Raw genomic sequence first — 21,905 nt, 5'->3', positions numbered from 1 at the left:
TCCAGGAGGCAATGTACCACCCTGGCCACAGAATCTCATGCTTGTCCCCCCTCATTGTCAAATCCTCCAGCAGTATCACTATTTCTGACTGCTCTCTTTCCCCCTGAGCCTCAGAGGTGGTTTCAGTGCCAAAGACCCGACAACGGCTGTTAGCCCCTGAAAGATCATAGCCCTCAAGGGATATAGCTATTAGTTTGGGGAACGGCCACATGGGAAGCCTGCACTAACTACCTCATCCCCTTACTGTTCCTGTCTGAAGCCTGGGCCTTGTGTGCGACCACCTCATTGAAAGTCTCATCTATAATGATCTCGGCTTCCTGTATCATTATTAATACATCCATATATCCTCTTAATCTTCATAGATCAAACAAAAAGTCTCCTCCCCCTCAGCCTCTCCCCCTATCAGGCAGCTTCCGTGTTTCTATATTACATCTTCCCAATACCTATTTTTTCCAGAAACTGGAGCTGACAATGTGCTTCAGACCTTGTTAAGATATAATGTTCACAGTTTAAGTTCCTGCATTTTAGTCCTCAACATGAGTTGCAACTTGAAACGAAAATGGCAGCTAGAGATCTAACTGAGGTGATGATCTCTGTAAAAAATTTCCATCCACGCAAGGATAATATGAAATTATCTTCTCAGCTTGATCAAGATGCCAGAAAACATTCTGATTGTCGACATCCTTTGGACCAGTAATTGGGGAAAATATCAATTAGTGGAATGGGATAAGGCAGTTGAAAACTTGTCATGACTTGACATATTTTACACTTCTAATACAGCTAGAGGCCGATTCCACTGTCAGCAATGAAAATACAATCTAAGCAGATCACTCCCCATCAGGTTAAGGGGCGGCACAGTGGCAGATCGGTTAGTGCAATGCTTTATCGCAGGCAGCTGTAAGAACGGGGTCGATTCCTGCCATTATCTGTAAGGAATTTGTACGTTTTCCCTTTTGCCACATGGGCTTCCTCCGAAATGTTCCGGTTTCTTTGCCCAGTCCAAAGACATACAGGTTAGGATTAGTGAGCTGTGGGTATGCTGTGTTGGTGCCGGACGTGTGGTGACACTTACAGGCTGCCAAGCAAAACCCGTGCTAGTTTGATTTGATGCAAAAAAAGTGCATGTCACCTTACGTGTTGATGACAAATAAAGTTATTTTTTAAAAACAAAATCAAATTGGAAGTACCATATCGTCTTGCATTTTCTTCACTCTTAATACCACCAATTATATTCCTGACCTCTGTCATTCTAAGCATTGTGTTCCTACTGGTTATGCCACTTACAACTGGCAGGTCATTTAAATTCCACTTTCCATCAGTCCTAACAGAAATAGTATTTCTTCAAATACCAACTACTGAATGATGTGTCTTTTTGAATAGTTTTATTCAGCATTTTGCAACAGAACCAAAGAATGTTACAGCAGAGGAGGAAGGTACCCCGACCATTTCAGTTTCAGCTGGTTGGAAGAGTTATCCAATTAGTCCTACTGCACTGAAAATATCTCCTCTGCAAATATACAAGCATACCCCTTTGGAAATTCGTTTCTGAATCTTCTTTTGCTGACATTTTATAAAGCACATTCTAGAATATAATATCTAATTATATGTAAAAAAAAGAGTTATTTCTCGTTCTCTTTTGGATATAATTTGTGAATATCTTAAATCGTTGACCTCTGATTACTGAATATCCAGCCAATGGAAATATTCACAGATTATCAGACTTTATCTTTGATTACTGGTATGAACAGTATAAGAGCTGATCAGTTGCTTATTTGAGCCTTTGCATTACAGTGTGCTAAAGTAGGTGGAACTGAATGTGTCGAGGTGAGGGATTTTATACAACTCTGAAAGATCTAACAAAAGATGAAATATAACCCTGAATCACTCTGCTACAATACCCATTTTTGCTATGGTTGGTTTTAGTTCAGACATTTGAGATCTCTACACTGAGGCCTTACTGCATCTTGTCAGATGCCGGAGTGAAAGTGACCATTGGAAGATCTCTCATGCTTCAACTTCAGACTAATCAGAATCAGATTTAGTGTCACCAGCATATGTTGTGAAATGTGTTAACTTTGCAGCAGCGGTACAATGCAATACAAGTGAATTACAGTAAGTATATATATGCATATTAAATTGTTTAATTAAATAAGTCGTGCAAAAAGGGAAATTTTAAAGAAGTAGTGAGGTAATGCTCACGGATTCAATGTCCATTTAGAAATCGGAGGGCAGTGGGGAAGAAGCTGTTCCTGGATTATTGTGTCTGCCTTCAGGCTTGTGATGGTAACACTGAGAAGAGGGCACGTCCTGGGTGGTGGGGGCCTTAATGGTGAGCAATAACTCACAAAATTAAATCATTTCATGTACCTTCTTGTGCTTAGGGTAGGGTTAGAATAATTCTAATTTCTTTCTCCTTTGTGTTTCAGGATAGGCTAGAATAATGACCATCTCTCTATTCACCACTGGAATACGTCTCTGACTCAGCTTTACTCCTTTATGATTGACACCCTTTATTCTTGGTTCCAGGACTCAGTGGTGAAGAGTGGGGAAGGAGAAGAGATGAATGGAAGAGCAACTTCAATTTTATACTTCTATATCTATTAAGTAAGATTGAAGAATTGGGGTCTTTCATCTACAATATAAAAGTTAAAGGGATGATCAGATCTTATTGATTATGAAGAGGAGGTTCTTACTTTTTTCAGATTATCCAAAACAAAGGGACATCGTTTTAAAATTAGCAATTATAATTCCAAAAAAAGAATGCAGGAGAAAGCTGCACACAGATTGTTAAGAATGTGAAACCCATAACCAAAGAGCTAACGAAACAAATTACCAGCTCTTCCAAAGTGAACCCAGAAAAAAGTAATCCAAGAAGAAATGGAAGAATAAGCTGATGGGTTAGACATTAAAGGCACTTCGGACAGGTAAAGAACACCACAAACTATTCATGTCAATATATGCTGCAACGTTCATGTAATTTCAAGATCAATGTGTTTGATATCTGGCACTGCACAAAGGTTGCATGCATTAAACTGAGAGAGAAGGAACTGGGGAAGGACTGTCACAGAATCTATTTTATCAAGCATCCATTCCTCATAATTACAACTAAATATCTGTAATCCAGGTGAAAACATATTCCCAAGAATTGTTTCACAATTATCAAGAATTAAGAATAAGAAGTTGCAGATTGTAAAAGAAAGCAGACAAAAACACCCAAATGTTTGAAGAACATGAAGACTGAGCACATAAATAGGTCTACCACTGGCTCAGATAATCTCCAACATCTATTGCATTTAGTTGTATGAATGCCCTCTCTGTGGTTCATGTACAGAAACCATGGCTCCTGGAGCTATGAAGTTGTTAATGCAATGCAGTCTGGAGCTCTTCATTACAGGCCCACCCAGATAACACACTTCAGAAGAAGCAACAGTATCCAAAGCACACAGAAATTCCTATCCTGGGAAACACATTATCAAAACAATATTAAGATTGTAAAACACAGTGTGCATGACTCTGAATGTTTACATAACGTTACTTACAGTGGAAATAAAGCTCTTCATCTCCATCTTGACTGGCCTTGCTGTACCCACAATGCCTGAAAGAGATGAATTTCACAGTTCATGTTAAGTGTTACTGATTATGGACGAGTTTCCAGACAATTTATTTTTAGACAATGAAACCAAAAGATATATGAACAGAATTAGGCCATTTGGCCCATTGAGTCTGCTTCATGATTTCATTATGGCTGATCCAAATTTCCTCTCAGCCCCAATCTCCTGCCTTCTCCCTTCATGCCCTGACTAATCAAGAATCTATCAACCTGTGGCAAAGAATTCCACAGATTCACCACTCTCTGGCTAAAGAAATTGCTCCTCACCTCCATTCCAAAAGGATGTGCTCCCACCACAGGAAACATCCTCTCCACATCCACTCTATAAAGGCACTGTACCATTCAATAGGTTTCAATGAGGTCGCCCCTCATTTTTCTGAATTCTAGTGAATACAGACTCAGAGCCATCAAACGCTCTTCATATGATAAGCCATTCAATCATGGAATCATTTTCATGAGCCTCCTTTGAACCCGCTCCTGTTTCAGCACATCCTTTCTAAGATAACGGGCCCAAAAGTGCTCACAATACTCCAATTGAGGCCTCCCCTGAGCTTCATAAAGACTCAACATTACGTTATTCTCATCCTCTTGAAATGAATCACATCACATTTGCCTTCCTCACCACTGACTCAACCCGCAAATTAATCTTTAGGGAATCCTGCACAAGGGCCTTCAAGTCCTCTTGCACCTCAGCTTTTTGTATTTTCTCTTTATATTTAGAAAATAGTCAACCCTTTTATTTCTTCTACCAAAGTGCATGAGCATGCACTTCCCAACACTGTTTTCCATCTTCCACTTCTTTGCCCATTCTCTTAATTGTCTAAGTCCTTTGGTAGCCTCTCTACTTCCTCAAAACTACCTGCTCCTCCACCTATCTTCATATCGTCTGCAAACTTTACAACAAAGCCGTCATTTCCATCACCCAAATTATTGACATATAACATGAAAAGAATTGGTCCCAACACAGATCCCTGTAGAACAGCACCAATCACAGGCAGCCAACCAGAAAAGGCTCCTTTTATTTCCACACTTTGCCTCCTGCCAATCTGCTGTTGCATTATCCATGCGTGGATCTTTGGCTTGTAGCTTGTTAAGCAGCCTCATGTGCAGAACCTTGTCAAAGGCCTTCTGAAAATTGAAGTAACACTATCAACCAGTTGTACTTTCTTTATCCTCCTTGTTATTTCTTCAAAGAACTCCAACAGATTTGTCAGGCAGAATATTTCCCTTGAGGGTTAGAGTTAGGGTGACTAAAACCTATTTTATCCTGTGCCTCCAAGTACCCTGTGACCTCATTCTTAATAATCGACTCCAACATCTTCCCAAACACTGAGGTCAGACTAACTGGCCTATAGTTTCCTTTCTTCTGCCTCTAACCCTTCTTGAAGAGTGGAGTGATATTTGAATTCCAGAATCTGGAGATACTTGAAAGATCACTACTAATACCTCCACTATCTCTTCAGCCACCTCTTTCAGAACCCTGGGGGTGTACACCATCTGGTCCAGGTGACTTATCTACCTTCAGAACTTTGAAGTTCCCAAGAACTTTCTCTCTAGTAATGGTAACTTCACATATTTCATGACCCATGATACATGGGACTTCTCCATACTGCTAGTGTCTTCCATAATGAAGACTGATGCAAAATACTTATTCAGTTTGTCTGCCATTTCCTTGTCCCCCATTACTCCCTCTCCAGCATCACTTTTCATTGGTCTGACATCCGCTCTTGACTCTCTTTTCCACTTTAGATTTATGAAGAATCTTTTGGTATCCTCTTTAATATTGCTGGCTAGCTTACATTTATATTCCATCTTCACATCCTTAATGATTTTTTAGTTGCCTTCTGTTGGTTTTTAAAAGTTTCCAATCATCTAACTTCCCACTGATTTTTGGCTTTTATGTTGGCTTTGACTTCTCGTTAGTCACAGTTGTATCATCATTCCTTTAGGATACTTTTCCTCTTTGGGATGTATATATCCTGTGCCTTTTGAACTGTTTCCAGAAATTCCAGAAATTGGTGCTCTTCCATCATCCCTACAAGTGTTCTTTTACAATCAATTCTGGCCAACTCCTCTCTCATGCCTCTGTAATTCCCTTTACTCCACTGTAATACTGATACATCTGCCTTTAGCTTCTCCTTCTCAAATTTCAGGATGAATTCAATCATATTATGATCACTTGTCCCCTCAGGGTTCTCTCACCATAAGCTTTCTAATCAATTCTGGTTCTTTGCACACCACCCAGTCCAGAATAGCTGATCCTCTAGTGGCTCAGCCATGAGCTGCTCTGAAAAGCCATCTCATAGGCACTCTAGAAATCCTCTATCCTATAGTCCAGCACCAGCCTGATTTTCCCAATCTCCCTGCATATTGAAATTTCGTTGCATGGGAACGGGAATGAGCCTGCCAGTTCCTCAAGACAGATCTGCCATTTCATTAGCTAGTGGCAGATCCATTTGCCCACCTTGGTTCCATAACCTTTACTGTTTCACTGAACAAAAATTAATCAATCCAATTTTTGATTTAGTACAGCCTTACATGTTTTAGGGAGAGAGTTGAAGTTCCCAGCATGTTTGGATTAGAAACCATAACCTTCGGTTCATGATAGGCTGAGCCTAATGAGAAGGTTATGTCTCTTTGCTGTGTATTTTACACCCAGGGCTATTAATGCCTCTCAGACTAAGCTAACAAACTATTTCCATCTGCCACTTCTTTGCCATTCTCTTAATCTGTCTAAGTCCTTCGTTAGTCTCTCTACTTCCTCAAAACTACTTGCTCCTCCACCTATCTTCATATTATCTGCAAACTTTGCAACAAGGCCATCAATTCCATCATCCAAATCACTGACATATAACATGAAAAGAATTGATCACAACATAGGCCCCTGTGGAACAGCACTAGCACTAACCTAACCTCTAATCTTCCTTAAATGGATGGATCCAAGGCCAAGTTATGTTTGAAAGGTTTCAAAGGTTTTCAAAGGTACATTTAATGTCAGAGAAATGTATTCAATATGCATCTTGAAATTCTTTTTCTTTGCAAACATCCACAAAATAAGATGCGTCCCAAAGAATGAATGACAGTTAAATGTTAGAACCCCAAAGTCCCCCCAGCTCCCCCCTCCCATGCACAAGCAGCAGCAAAGCAACAACACCCTCTCCCCACCAGCAAAAAAGCATCCGCACTCCCCCACCAAGCACTCAAGCGTTTAGCAAAGCATCAATAAGCAAAGCATCAATAAGTACCCCAAAGACTACTTGTTCACCTGGTAATTCGACATACTACAGGCTCCCTCTCTCTCTCTCTATCTAATAAGAGAAAGGGGAAACATTACAAACGACTCGCTGATTTATGATGTTAAAAGTCTGTTGCTTCACTTCTTCCGAGCCCTGTGCCCAAAGAACTCGGGTCTCTGGGTACACAGCCAGTAGACAGCTTGCTGCTTTCGATCTTCCATCTCCCACGACACACCGATTTCGTGCGGCGGCACCGACCTCAAGTTTGCCCACCTCCAGAGCCACGAAATCCGGGAACCCTGAAGGCACGCTCGTCTTCTTGGCCACATCGTGTTACTGGCTTTTAATAATTTCTGCTTGGTACCATTAGAATTATCGAATCTGACTCTACAGCACAGAACCGAGCCCTTCAACCTACCATGCCCATCCTAATCATCGAGCAAGCATTTATATTAATCCTACATTAATGCCATTTCATTGTCCCTATATTGCTGTCAACTCCCTCCCTAAATCTACCTCTCACCTAAACACTTGAATCAATTTACTGCAGCTCTGAATTAACCCATCAAACAACACGTCTTTGGGATTGGGAGGTAACACAGCGCCCTTGGAGGAAGCTGACATAGTCACTGAGAAAGCACGCGAACTTCATGGAGACAGGACCCGATTGGGTTCAGGCTCAAACCCAGGCTGCTGAAACTGTGAGATAGCAGCTCTGTTCACTGGCCACTGCGCCACATTCATTTGCAGTCTACTGACTATAAGCCCTAATGCATCCTTTCTTGGATGCAGTGCTCAGAGCTTGGTTCAGGCGTACAGATACAGTTGAAACAGGGCTCTAATTAGATAAGTGGAACATACAGGTGATTCACTGAACTGGATCATGAATGGTGCTGTTTATAGCTCACAAGGGCCTCCTCCATTCCTCTCTGAGTTACCACTTTAGTATCATCTCCAATGCCTTTCAAGCTCATTTGATTATCTGTGATCCCCTTGGAACATGAATATTACATCCAGAAACTACAAAGTGGGAAACTGGTTAACATTCTCTCACACTCACGGTAATGAAGAGTCATTTCATGATTATTAAATTTATTATTTAATATTTAACAATAAAATGCAATAATTATTCTTATTAAATTTATTGAAATCTTCATACTTCTTTATAATTCGTTGAGTCGGTGGTGAGAAAGGCAAATGCAATGTTAGCATTCATTTCAAGAAGTTTAGAATACAAGAGCAGGGATGTGATGCTGAGGCCTCACCTTGAGAACTCTGTACAGTTTTGGGCTCTCATCTTAGAAAAGATGTGCTGGCATTGGAGAGGGCACAGAGGAGGTTCACAAAGATAATTCCAGAAATCAAAGGGTTATCATACGATGAATGTTTGATGGCTCTGGGTCTGTATTTGCTGGAATTTAGAAGGATGAGAGGGAATCTCATTGAAACCTTTTGAATGTTGAAAGGCCCAGCCAGAGTAGATGTGGGAAAAATGTTTCCCATGGTGGGAGAATCTAGGACAAGAGGGCGTAGCCTCAGGATAGCGGGTCGTCCATTCAAAACAGAGATACTGAGAAATTTCTTTAGCCTGAGGGTGGTGAATTTGTGGAATTTGTTGCCACATGCAGCTGTGGAGGCCAGGTAATTGGGTGTAGTTAAGGCAGAGATTGATAGGTTCTTGATTGGACATGGCATCAAAGGTTACGGGAGAAGGCTAGAAAATAGGGTTGAGGAGGAGAAAAAAAGGATCAGCCATGATTAAATGGTGGAGCAGACTCAATGGGCCAAATGGCCCAATTCTGCTCCTATGTCTTATGGTCTTATGGTCTTACTCTGGTTTCCTGAAACAATTGAAACACTAATGTAGGATCTCCTCCAAGACAGGAAAGATGCTTCAAGCTGGTGATATCTGTCAGATTAATTCAAGTTTCTTGTGAAAGCCCTCACTGCAAAATTGTGTACAATTTCCCTCCCTCCTTCTTCTCTTCTCTCTTCACCTTAGTAGACTGAGGAAACAAGTCAATGTAGGCAATTGGGACTTGCTTAGATGGGAATCTTGGCTGGCATGGAGCATTCAGGATGAAGGGCTTTTTTCCATGCTCTATGACTTTATGACCAGCCTTCACCATACTATCTCACCCAGTGTTATCTCCATCTTGTCATTTAGTCTCTCTTGGTCCCACCTAATCATAGATATTATTTCTATACTCCATTTAAAACATATTCAGTTTCTAACTTATTTTAGTTCTGGTGAATGGTCTTCAACTTGAAGCGTTAACTCTGTTCCCCTCTCCAGATGCTGCCTGACTGATTAAGTATCTCCAGCATTTCCTGTTTTATTTTAATATATTTCAGTTTCCGATCATTTGCAGGCACTGTTCAATCCTGATCTGTGTTGCTGTCTACACGGTATCACTGTGACCACAAGGGTTTCCTTCTGGTACTCTGGTTTCCTCCCTAAAATCTGAGAGCTGGTTAGTTTATTGGCCACTGCAAATTGACCTGATTGTTTAGGCAACTGGTCGTATCGAAGGAATTGATGAAAATGAGACAAGAACAAGACACAGGAGAAATTAGGAGGGGAGTGGCATTGTTTTGTGAACCAGCATTTGCCTGATGGGTCAAAGTGTCCTCCAGAAATTGAAAGGAAACTTGGTAAATGTCACACGTGAAAGTGTTGAATTGAATAATGAGTCAGAGAGATTTTTAATGTGGCAAGATGAATGGACGTTCTTCAAACTTATGTCGGGCTTCATTAGAACAGAGGCATCATGCAGAAAGATTGGAAAGCAGAATTAAAGTGACAAGATTGGATTGCCCTTGCAGCTGCCCTTGCATTCTGCAAAACAGTTCACGCAGTCCGTGGCTGGAAATTGAAAATAGTAACTGGATGCACAGGAAATACTCAGCAGGCCAGGCAGAATGTGTGGGTAGAAAAATAGAACTAACATTTCAGGTCAATGAACATTTGTCAGGGCACCCAATGTTTTCTGTTTTCAGTTCAGGTCACCCAATTGCATTTGCTTTCTCTAATGTGAACATCGAATGCAATACAATATATTGGTGGGAAGTTCAAAAGGCTCACTGTTTAATATGGGAGGGGTGTTTGGGTCCCTGGATGGAGAGATGAAAAGAAATAAAAGGGCAGGCATTGCATCTGTAACTCGTAAATGGTAGCAGATACTGGATCCCACAGACCTGATAAGACACCTGCCCTCTGCCTCTTTAACAGGAGCCTCACATTCACTGTCAAGTTTGTTTCTGAATGTGTGATTCCCATTATTTGTGACTCGAGCTCAGTGAGATGGTAGGCAAGTGTGACTGCTTCCCATTCAATGTTAATACAACTTTGGTGTGTAAGAAAGTCACACGTGCGGATCCATAAGCAAATTGCCTACCTTTGAGAAACATTCAAGAAGTTGCTGATCACTTTTCAGCAATTGATTTTCCAATTAAATTCTGTCATGCACTATACACAAAAATTACACTGTGCGATAGAATTTCTGGATCCATATCTCCATAACCATTCCATCAAAGTCTCTCATAATCTTAATCACAATCAGATCACCTCTCAGTTTTCTCTTGCCTGTCCGCTCAAGCTTTGCTGAAAGCTGCTAGCTCTGTTATCATACTTGCTTCTGCACCAGTTCCAGTGCATCCAATTCATTTCGATACATGGAAACAACGCTCTAAGTTTGGGCTAGTAACAAGTTTAGTATAAGTTCTCTGTGCTTCAGTTTTATCCTTTTCAAGAGTCTTGGAGTTTTTTTTTAAAGGCCTAATTAAACTGGAATTATTATTTTGATTGAATTCTTATCTGTACTGTACTTGGATTCCCCAGCTCCTCTACTACAGTTATATCCTTTTCTTACTTCTTTCCAAATTCGAACATCTCCTTTCGTTATATTGCCAATTAAGTTTATCATTACTTCCTACTTACTGCCTGTTACCCCGCTGACTTTCAGGGCAGTAATGCAGGTCCTCCATCTCTGTCTGTATAAAAGGAATTTTCACTGTTGTTTCTGTAACAATTATTTTTCGACCAGTCAGGGTTGTTAGTCTTGAGTTGGATCCCAAAAACGGGGAGGACCAGAGACTGCTCTTAGTCTTTCCTCTACCCTTTGACCTGTTTGGCATGGGTGACCTTACCAAGAGCCAAAGCACAAGGCCCTGACTCCAGCCAACGTAGCTCTGCGGGTCACTGAGGCACGCAAGCCTCCAAATCCTACAATGAGGTTGTGGTCCTCTTGGAGGTCATCATTACTGATAATGGATATTTTATGATGTATGATAGTCACCCAGATGATTTGCTACCTGCTAATTTGATGCTGTTCACAAGTTCAATCATTAACTATAGATTTCTCAGTTCCCTTTTCATAGTTGTTTTGTTGAGCAATAAGGTGGCTGTCTTTTATTACTTGATCCAACTGATCCCATCAGCTGCCTGAGGTTCAGTAAAGGCTCTCAAATCCTGATGAAGGGTCTCATCCCAAAACATTGACTGTTTATTCCTCTCCATAGACCCTGCCTTACACGAGTCCTGCGCTCAGCTGGCTCCGGCTGACAGTACCCGGTATGGGCCCCTATCCAGGGTTACGGATCCCACTGCCTTGTGGGTACCTTCGGGAGAAGAGAAGGCTGAGGTGTACACCCTACACAAATCCGAGTGGAGTCCCCTGAGGCGATTGGATGACGTATCACGTCACCTCCCAGCAGCTCCTGCAGCCAGGCTGATGCCAAATGTACTGCTTCACATTCCTTTGGACCACATCCGCGAGGCCGCGAGGGGGATCTTGATGTCTGGGCAGCCCAGCATCTCCATATTCATCGTCCAGGTCTGCGCCCCGGATGGGCGCATCCATTGTCTACTTAGACAGACGGAGCCATGATGAGATGCTGCCTGACCTGCTGAGTTCCTCCAGCAACTTGTGTGTGTTGCTCAAGTTTTCTACCATCTACAGAATGTACAATTTTCAGGAAATAATGTGCTTTTGAACATTCTACACCTTTCAACAGAATAAGAATCAAGGCCAGGATCATGAACCACTTCCTCTCTCCCCAACTCCTAGCCTTGTTACCATTGATTACGCAGCTCTGTCTTATTGCTGGGCTAAGTTCTGCCAACACAACAGTGCTGGACATTGTCTGAGCAGAGATCTTTATGGCAGTGTAGGAGATGTCATTTGCTGGAAAAACTCCCACCTAGCATTGAGCAAGAGAAGACAGCAGGAGAGAACAAGGTTCGACTTCAAACTTGTGATGTCATTTCTCTTCTTCTTTGAAGATTCAACTATAATCTTCCTCCCTTAAATCTTCTGCTGTTCCTAGACAGGACTTAATAGACACACCACCAGTAGCAGAGAAAGGAACCCACCTCATTTTCCCTAAGTGCCCTATAGGATAACTTTTACTCTTTGATATGATGGGATCTCTGGGGCTGCATAATGGTGTGTCACAGCAGGAGGTTGTTCTGTCCACATAGCCTGCGCTAGCTCTTTCCTCAAGTGCTCTCCAATTGTTAACTAAGTTTTGCAGACAGAAAGGCCCGATCAGTTTTCACAAGTCGACAGGGAGCTATGTCACCTTAAATTGCTTGCTTGTAATAGCTCTGTTAGATTCAGAATGAACTAGCATTACAATTCATGACATTACAGGGCCAAGTAAATTAACAAAAACATGCAATGTCAATCTTCATACTTTCTAACACGGAGAGGAAAAGCAAAGAATTCGATAACACCACACTGAAAGCAATGCTATTAAGTTCCTCAGATATTGCACTCCCAGATCTTAGAGATTTCATTAGTCAAGCGAGTATGTAGTTTATCAATTGGGGGTGATGAGACTGACTCTCCCACCCATGACTCTCATACTTGGGATCTAACAGTATCAGCTCCTGCACTATCAGGTTTAGCATATTCTCTACAAAAATAAAAAGGCTGGCTAGCAGAAGGTCAAAATTGCTTTTCTCTTCATAGGGGGCATCTAGTTAATGAGAGGGGGTAAAACTCTGATGGGGGTTTCTGCAGTACCTTGTACATTAGTGTGGCCACTCAACAACCTTTTCATACCTGTCTGTATTTACCTTCTCCAAATGATGAATCCGAAGACCATTGAGAACAGAACGATCAGGCCAGCCACCGAAACCACAGCAATGACAATCACCGGATTTTGCTCACTGGATACCATGGCGACTATGGGGAAAAAAAATGAAAGCAGAGTGATATACGGTATTCAACATGCACAGGCATTAACTTGAGTAACAAAATGGCGGAGTAGCTAGAGAAATAGAGTTCATTGCAAAACATGGAATCAGTGATTCATACAGCATGGATGAATGTTCTTCAGCCCAGTGCATTCCTGCCAATCATCAAGCCCTCATTTTACATGAACATATAACCATATAACCATATAACAATTACAGCACGGAAACAGGCCATCTTGGCCCTTCTAGTCTGTGCCGAACTCTTACTCTCACCTAGTCCCACCGACCTGCACTCAGCCCATAACCCTCCATTCCTTTCCTGTCCATATATCCATCCAATTTAACTTTAAACGACAACATCGAACCTGCCTCAACCACTTCTGCTGGAAGCTCATTCCACACAGCTACCACTCTCTGAGTAAAGAAGTTCCCCCTCATGTTACCCCTAAACTTTTGCCCTTTAACTCTCAACTCATGTGCTCTTGTTTGAATCTTCCCCACTCTCAATGGAAAAAGCCTATTCACGTCAACTCTATCTATCCCCCTCATAATTTTAAACAGCTCTATCAAGTCCCCCCTCAACCTTCTATGCTCCAAAGAATAAAAACCTAACTTGTTCAACCTTTCTCTGTAACTTAGGAGATGAAACCCAGGCAACATTTTAGTAAACCTCCTCTGTACTCTCTCAATTTTATTGACATCTTTCCTATAATTCGGTGACCAGAACTGTACACAATACTCCAGATTTGGCTTTACCAATGCCTTATACAAATTCAACATTACATCCCAACTCCTATACTCAATGCTCTGATTAATAAAGGCCAGCAAACCAAAAGCTTTCTTCACCACCCTATCCACATGAGATTCCATCTTCAGGCAACTATGCACCATTATTCCTAGATCCCTCTGTTCTAAAGCATTCTTTAATGCCCTACCATTTACCATGTATGTCCTATTTTGATTAGTTCTACCAAAATGTAACACCTCACATTTTTCAACATTAAACTCCATCTGCCATCTTTCAGCACACTCTTCTAACTGTCCTAAATCTCTCTTCAAGTTTTGAAAACCTATCTCATCATAAACATGGGATTACTGTATTAATCCCATTTTATTCTCCCTCATTCCCATCAATTAGCTCACTCACACCCCCCACACCCACGTCAGAGATTCTACCTCTCGCTACCGGGGCAATTCATAGTGGAAAATTAACTGGCTACCTCACACATCTTTGGAACGTGAAAGGAAACCAGCTGACTCGGAGAAAACCCATACAGTCACAGGAAGAACGTGCAAACTCCACACAGACAGCACAGGAGATCAGGACTGAATCCAGATCATTGGAACTGCACTACTGTGCCATCCTGAAACTTAAATTCCAGTGCTACCATAAAGGGATTTGAACTCATTTCCCAGCCCCAGCACTACCACCATTCTGCTACCTAACACCTTTCACATCGGATTAAAATAAAAACTAAAAGTATAGCAATGTCAGTTGAGCTTGTCAATTAGCTATAATGCTAAAATAATGATTTAACTATTGTTGCTAATACACAGGACAAGCTGAAGCAAGGTCTTTCTTCTCTGCTTCCAACCAATGGGAGGGTGGATTCCTCCACCTCCTCATCCAAAGCAACTTTCTGGGAATGGCTTTGTCAGATCTGAATTCTGCCGAAACGTTCATCAGACATTTTTCCTTCATTTTGACAATTTATTGTTTAATTCCAGATGTGATAGTTGCAGATTTTATGTCACAGCTCCACCTTTCTAGAAAGAACACCTTACATTATTAAATCTGTGAAATTACCTTACCTTGTCACACTTCCTCAAATTCAGTACCTCCACTGGGGTTGCAAGGCTGTAGAATTATCCCACTGTTACTAAAGTTAAAACTGTTTAGATGTTAACTAATTAATGTCCTCAACCATTAAAGACCCTAATATTTAATTATATGTTTCCTTCGAAAATAAATTCATCCATCTCCTCACTCTACAACGCTGCCATTTTAGAATCTGGACCCAAGCTAGGCTGTACACTAGGTTGTAGCCTCCTCTTGTGTCAAGATGAGGCCACCCTCAGGGTGGAGGAACAACACCTATGTTCCACCTGGATACCCTACAACCTGATGGCATGAATATCGATTTCTCTTTTTGATGAGCAAATCCACCTCCTTCCCACCTCTTTTCCTGACTCTGACCTTTCATTTCTTCTCACCTGCCTAACACTTCTCTCTGGATCCCCTCTCCCTTCCATTTCTCTGATTGTCCACTCTCCTCTCCAATCAGATTCTTTCTTCTCCTGCTGTTGACCTTTCCCACCCACCTGACTTCACCTATCACCTTCCAGCTAGCCCTTTTCCCTTCACCCACCTTTTTATTCAGTCTTCTTCCCCCTTCCTTTTCAGTCTTGATGAAGGGTCTCAGCCCGAAACTGTTTGACTGTTTACTCTTTTCCATAGATGCTACCTGACCTGCTGAGTTCCTCCAGCAATCTGCGGGTGTTGCTTTGGATTTCCAGCATCTCCAGAATTTCTCATGTTTGTGGTACACTAAGGAGTGGTTTGTTACATAACGAGATGAATGGTCCAATAGATTTTTTTAAAACTAGAGACTAGATGACACAGTCTACATTTTCCCAGCATAATACATTCCAAATTTGATGAAACCAAGTAAAGATTTTACTCTATTTTCTTGGTGAAATTACAATAATTATAAAATAGAACATCACACTTTTAGTCACGGTCTGCGTTGTTGTGTCTAATGTTTAATGGTGATGGAACCCTGGGTGATTTGCCCCTCTTGAGCGCACTGTACCTCTCACTACCTGATAGCAGATAACTCAGTACACATCACAGATCCAGTCTGGCACTCTGTGCAGTATTAGCTCAAATTAGTAACTGAGTGAGTTGCTAAGGGGTCTTCCAGGGAACAACATGGGCAGAGTGCCTGTACTGGGCTCTAATGTTCTATATTCTATGTTCTCTGCTCTAAGAAGCAGAGGCTAACCAGGACCACACCTTCATAAAAAGGACAAGAATTTAGTGTAAAATTGGCTGGAAAATTTTTCACTATATTGCTGAAATAAGTATAAATTCCTTTTCTATTAACATATGTATGTCTAACTGGACAGAAGCTGATTTCACAATACTGGTCGTATGCTTGAGATCCAGTGCTACTTGGTGAAAATGTTTCAAATATTCCTTAAAGTTTGGTTCTTGTTCTTTGCTGCTAGCCTTCTGTTTCTTGGCTACCACCCAGAAACCTGGCACATACAGAAGGATCGATTAGTTGGCAAATGCAACAATGGGGCAACGAGCATCAACACTTTTCCCCCCACTAAAAGCTGGGCCTTATAGAGCAACGTAAGAGGCATTTAATCACCTGGTCCCTCAACACCAACTCTTTAGTCAAGAAAACATAGCAGTGTCTCCAATTCCTGAGGAGATTGAGGTGAGCAAAGTTCCATCTCCCTTCACCCCCCCCACATTTTAATTAATTTTTACAGGAGCACCATTAAGATTATCCTGATCATCTGCATCACTATCTGGTATGGGAATTGCAAGGCATGTGGCCACAAGGCCCTACAAATGATTGCAAGGACTGCTGAGATAATCATTAGGGTCTCTCTTCCATCCATCCAAAATATTTTTCAGCAACACAGCGTACACTGGGCCCTTAGCAATGTCAGTGATCCCTCCATCTCTTTGACCCTTACCATCAGGCAGGAGATGCCATATCATTAGGACAAGGACTGTGAGGATGGGAAAATACTGAACTCCCTGTCACCACCCAGGTTTCATTACATATGAACCACCAGAAGCATTTTACAGATTACTTATTAACTTAGTACCTTATGCTAAATGTCAATCTTCTGAAGTATATTATTTGTTAATATTTTTCGGTAATATTACTTTATATGTTGTATCACCTTCTGGTAGGCGTTGTAGATCACTGGCCAGGACAAATAGGTACAAGAACAGTTTCTTTCCGCATGACATCAGTCTTATGAACACGTGAATTTTAGTCTATTATAAACCAAGTCCACCTGTACATACACAGGTATACCTTATTGTATATAGTTCACGATTATTTGCACTATTGTTTTGTTTGCTTTTTGATTCTGTACAGCGAGAGCTCAGGGAAACCGACATCAAATTCCCTGTATGTGTCCACATGCTTGGCGATAATAAAGGATTCTGATTCTGATGTGAGTTATATGTACTGTGTTGTACATTTTGGTCTGAAGGAAAAGTGTTCCTTTTGGTGTTATACATATTAATGGTCGAATGATAATAAATTTGAACTTCAACTTCAACTTGAAAAGTGTCCCACATATCAGTTAGAGCTGGCACTGGTTTTCAGGAAGGGAAGGCGTAGGGATGTGCTGGTCAGAAGAGTGGCAGCTAACAGCCCTGTCAGGCCTTTGTTTATATCTATAAGGTCAACTGGGGGAAAGAAGGAATGAGGGCAGTTGGAGTTAAGGATACAGCTGATGGGTAGGAAGTAGACAAGGAATTGAAGCCCCTTGGTGTGCTCAGTTGAAGGAGGGTGGGAGGAGTATGTAACGATGCCGAGGACCAGAACTGCCGATAAATGGGAAGACTATAAGACAGAGGAGCAGAATTAAACATTCAGACCATTAAGTCTACTCGGCCATTCCATCTTGAGTGATTTATCATCTCTTTCATCCCCATTCTCTTGCCTTCTCTCCGTAACCTTTAACACCCTGACTAATCAAGAAAACTATCAACCTCCACTTTAAATATACCCATTAACCTGGCCTCCAAAGATATCAGTGGCAATGAATTCTACAGATTCACCATCCTCTGGTTAATGAAATTCCTACTTCTTTTCTGGATGTGGGAATTACTGTGAGCCTCTTCTGTGACTCCATCTTCTCCAATGATTCCCCCACCTATAAAAATATTCCTTCTTGAGGTGGTTTCAGTCAAGGTAGCACAACGTAGAACTTATATTTCCCATACTGACCAGGGGATCTGGTTCCCTGCCCCCTGCAAAACTAGTTTAAACTCTCCTGAGTAGCATCAGCAAACCTCCCAGCCAGGATATTGGCTTCCCTCTAGTTCAGGAGCAACCTGTTCCTTTTGTTCAGGCTTCCCCATGAAAGGTTCCAATGATCAATGTCCCTGCACCATCTTCCCAGCCACTCATTCATCTGTGCTATCACTCCATTCCTACCTGCGCTAGCCCACGGCACAGGGAGTAATCTGGAGATTACAACCTTGGAGGACCTTCTCTTCAGCCTCTATAAACTCACTGTGCAGGACCTCCTCCCCTTTTCTGCCTCTGCCATTGGTGCCCTGGCTGTTCCCCCTCCCCCTTGAGACTATCCTGCAGCCGCTCCAAAACATCATGGGTCCTAGCACTGAGGAGGTAACACACCATTCTGGTGTCTCTCTTGTGACCACAGAATCCCCTTTCTGTCCCCTTATCAAGTCCCCCATAACTACTACACTGCCTGAATTTATCCTTCCTTACTGAGGCTCAGAACTGGCCACAGTGCCACCAGCCTGGCAGGAGCTGCTGTCATCGGATAGGCCATCCCCACAGCAGTATCCAAAGGGGTATACTTGATGCCCAGGGGAATCACCACAGAGGACCCCTGCTCTGACTTCTTAATCCCCTTACTTCTCCTGATAGTCACCCATTCACTGTCGGAAGCCTGTAGTCTGGTGTGACCTCCTTTTCAAAAGTCTCCTCTACAATACCTTCAGCCTCCTGAATTATCCTGTGTATATCAAACTCCAGCTCCAACTCCTTGACCCGGTCAGTCGGGCACTGAAGTTGGGTACACTTCTCACAGATGCAGTCATCATGTAAACTTAACAGATATCCCAAATTCTCACATCTGACGGGACGAGCATTCCATCCTGACTACTCTATACCAAGAAAGAAAAAGACTTGCCTCTTCTTAACTGTGCCTTCACGCCGAAGCCCGTTGAGCCAAAGCTTTGGCACTCTATCACTGGTACACTCCCACAATAGCCGCTCCACTTGAGCCCACCCCTTCTTTTATTTGCATCTGAGGTTAGGCCTCTGATGTTGACACCTCCCATGCCTGTGCAGTCCAAAAAAGACTGGCCTGGCCTGAATCTGCTCCTTTTATCTTTTCTCCCGACTCCCGTAGGGCTCTGACCGAATACACACTCCTTTCACTGGAGCCATTGATAAAAGACCGGCTTTACCCGAGTCTGCTCTTTTTATACTCTGGTGCTTTCATTTCCTCCCACAGTCCATAGACATACGGATGATAGCTTAATTGGTCATTGTAAATTGTCCCTAGGATTACATCGGGGGTTGCTGGGCAGTATGGCTGGAAGGGCCAGAATGGCCTGGACTGTGCTGTATCTCAATAAATACATTAAACTAAATTCCATCTTCCTGAAAAACACACAGCCCAATTTCTGATCTGCCATTTGGAGATGGACGTTAATAAGCCTTCAAATTGTCCTGATTTGTTTTATAACATTGAATTGCTAACTGACCTGATTGAAAGAAAAAATTATTAAAATGCAAGCTGATATACTGTTTTGATTTTAATAGGCATCTATAAAATAACACATCACTAATGATTCAATTTGATGCTTATTATAGTTTCTAATAATCATGTAGGCAATGGAGTAAAAAAAATCTATTTTAATTTTTAAACTCATTTCTGTTCAGCTTGTTGTGACCAAAACTTTGAGACTGCATGGACTATAATTTGCTAAGTACAATTTGCTATGGCATCGCATTAAAGGCAGAATCTGAGTGAATTGCCTGATAACTTTTAGCTGTTATCAAGTGGGTCTCTTCCTTCTGGGGCAGATCCTCTCCATTACAGGTATCTTCTTTCCACTCCACTGTTCTCAGGAGTCGAAGATGCCCGTGTATGATTTCTATTAAGACATGTCATTGTCCTGTGCACACAAATGGTGAGGTACAAGTACATTGAAAACTTGCTTCCAGCATCACATGTAGGTTCCAACACACAGAATGTAAATGGTCCATAAATTATCCAAGACAAGTGAAGAAGCAGAAGTTTGGGGGTAGCTCTGTTCGATTCCCCCCTCCCCCCACTGTCTGTGAGGCGTTTGTACATTCTCCCCACGACAGCGTGGGTTTCGTCCGGGTGCTTCAGGCTCCTCCCACGTTCCCAGGTTCCAAAGACACGTGGTTAGGGTTAGTGGACATGCAAGGTTAGTGTTGGAATCAAGGTAAAACTTGCGGGCAGCCTCCAGCACAATCCTTGCTGATTCGATATGATGCAACTGATGCTGTTCACTGTGTGTTTCGATATTTCAACATACATGCGACGAATAAAGCTAATCGTTAAAAATTTTCAAAAAGCCAGCCCGCCGACAGAGGTGAGTGTATGGCGGTGCGAGAGGTGGCCTGCGGCGTTCCGCTGCTGGGGTACGATTATGGCTTGCAGGCTGGGTACAGGAAAAGATCTGAAACTGGTTGGGCTTCTGTATTTCTTACCCAATGACAGCACCAAGAGAGAGGCATGATACGGATGGCCAAGACCCTGAACGAGGCAGTACCTCCTGTAGGTGCTATCAATGGTAGACTGAGCTGTATCCACTACTCTCTTGAGCCTCTTGCATTGCTGTGCATTAGGATTGCAGTAACAGGCCTTGACGCAACCATCAAGAAACCTTCAGATCTTTTTTGCCCACATGGCAGATTTCATTAAGCTTCTAAGAGAGTAAAGGCACTGGAGTGTCTTCACCTCGATTGCATCTATGTCCTGCCCACAGGACAGGTCATCTGATATGCTGTTGCCCAGGAATTTGAAGTTGCCTACTCTCTCTAGCTCTGACCACTGAAATTACTTCAGGAACAGTTATTACCCTTCAACCATCAAGCTCCTGAACTCGTGTGGATAACGTCACTCGCCTCAACACTGCACTGATTCCACAACCCATGGACTCACTCGCAAGAACTCTTATGTTCTCTATCAACACATGCACAAAATAATGGAGGAACTCTGCAGTCCAGGCAACATCTATGGAAAAGTGTAAATAGTCGACATTTCAGGCCGAAACCATTCCTCAGGGCTGGGAAGGTGCCCAAATAAAAAGGTGGGTGGAGGGGAAGGAGGGTGCCTAGAAGGTGATAGGTAAAGCCAGGTGGGTGGGAAAGATAAAGGCCTGGCAAGGAAGAAATCTGATAGGAGAGGAGAGTGGACCGTAGGAGAAAGGGAAGGAGGAGGGGACCCAAGGGGAGGTGATAGGCAGGTGAGAAGGGGTAAGAGGTCAGAGTGGGGAATAGAAGAAGAGGGGAGGGGGAATGAGAAATCAATATTCAAGCCTTCAGGTTGAAGGCTACCCAAACGGAAAATAAGGTGTTGCATCTCCACCTTGAGGGTGTTCTCATCTTGGCACACGAGGAGCCCATGGACCGATATGTTGAAATAGGAATGGGAACTATTTATTTCCATAGATGCTGCATTCGACTGCTTATTGATTTCCAGATAGATGCTGCCTGATCTGCTGAGTTCCTTCAGCATTTTGAATGTGCTGCTTTGGATTTCCAGCATTTTTAGACCTTCTTGTGTTTATGATTAGTTACTCTGACTCAAAACTGGCTCTTAGCTCCACTCATATACACTAAACTTGTATCCATTGCATTTTTTACATTCCCTATATTCTCATCGCCTCCTCTCACATTCCACCACTCAGCTACAACCTAGAGGCAACTTATAGTGGGCAACTGGCCTAACAATCCCACATCTTTGGGAGGTGGTGGGAAAGAAGTAGTGAGAGAACACCAATGTGACCATGGGGCGACTGAGCAAACTCCACACAGACAACACCCGAGATCAGGACTGAACACGGGTCTCTGCCACTGCG

At 42.4% G+C, this 21,905-nt stretch overlaps 1 protein-coding gene across 1 annotated transcript in view; it reads right to left on the bottom strand.

Moving 5' to 3' along the window:
- LOC134338281 (ephrin type-A receptor 7-like) overlaps positions 1-21,905 on the bottom strand; it is a 795,126-nt gene that overhangs the window by 97,352 nt on the left and 675,869 nt on the right. The window contains exons 8-9 of the mRNA XM_063034005.1: positions 12,929-13,037; positions 3,540-3,595 (exon numbers count right to left, since the gene is read on the bottom strand). Coding sequence (XP_062890075.1) covers positions 3,540-3,595; positions 12,929-13,037 — 165 coding nt within the window. The remainder of the gene's footprint in view (positions 1-3,539; positions 3,596-12,928; positions 13,038-21,905) is intronic.

This window comes from Mobula hypostoma, chromosome 26 (assembly GCF_963921235.1).
Source record: "Mobula hypostoma chromosome 26, sMobHyp1.1, whole genome shotgun sequence".
In the NCBI taxonomy this organism is placed as follows: Eukaryota; Metazoa; Chordata; class Chondrichthyes; order Myliobatiformes; family Myliobatidae; genus Mobula; species Mobula hypostoma.
This window is presented reverse-complemented; position numbering and strand designations above follow the sequence as displayed.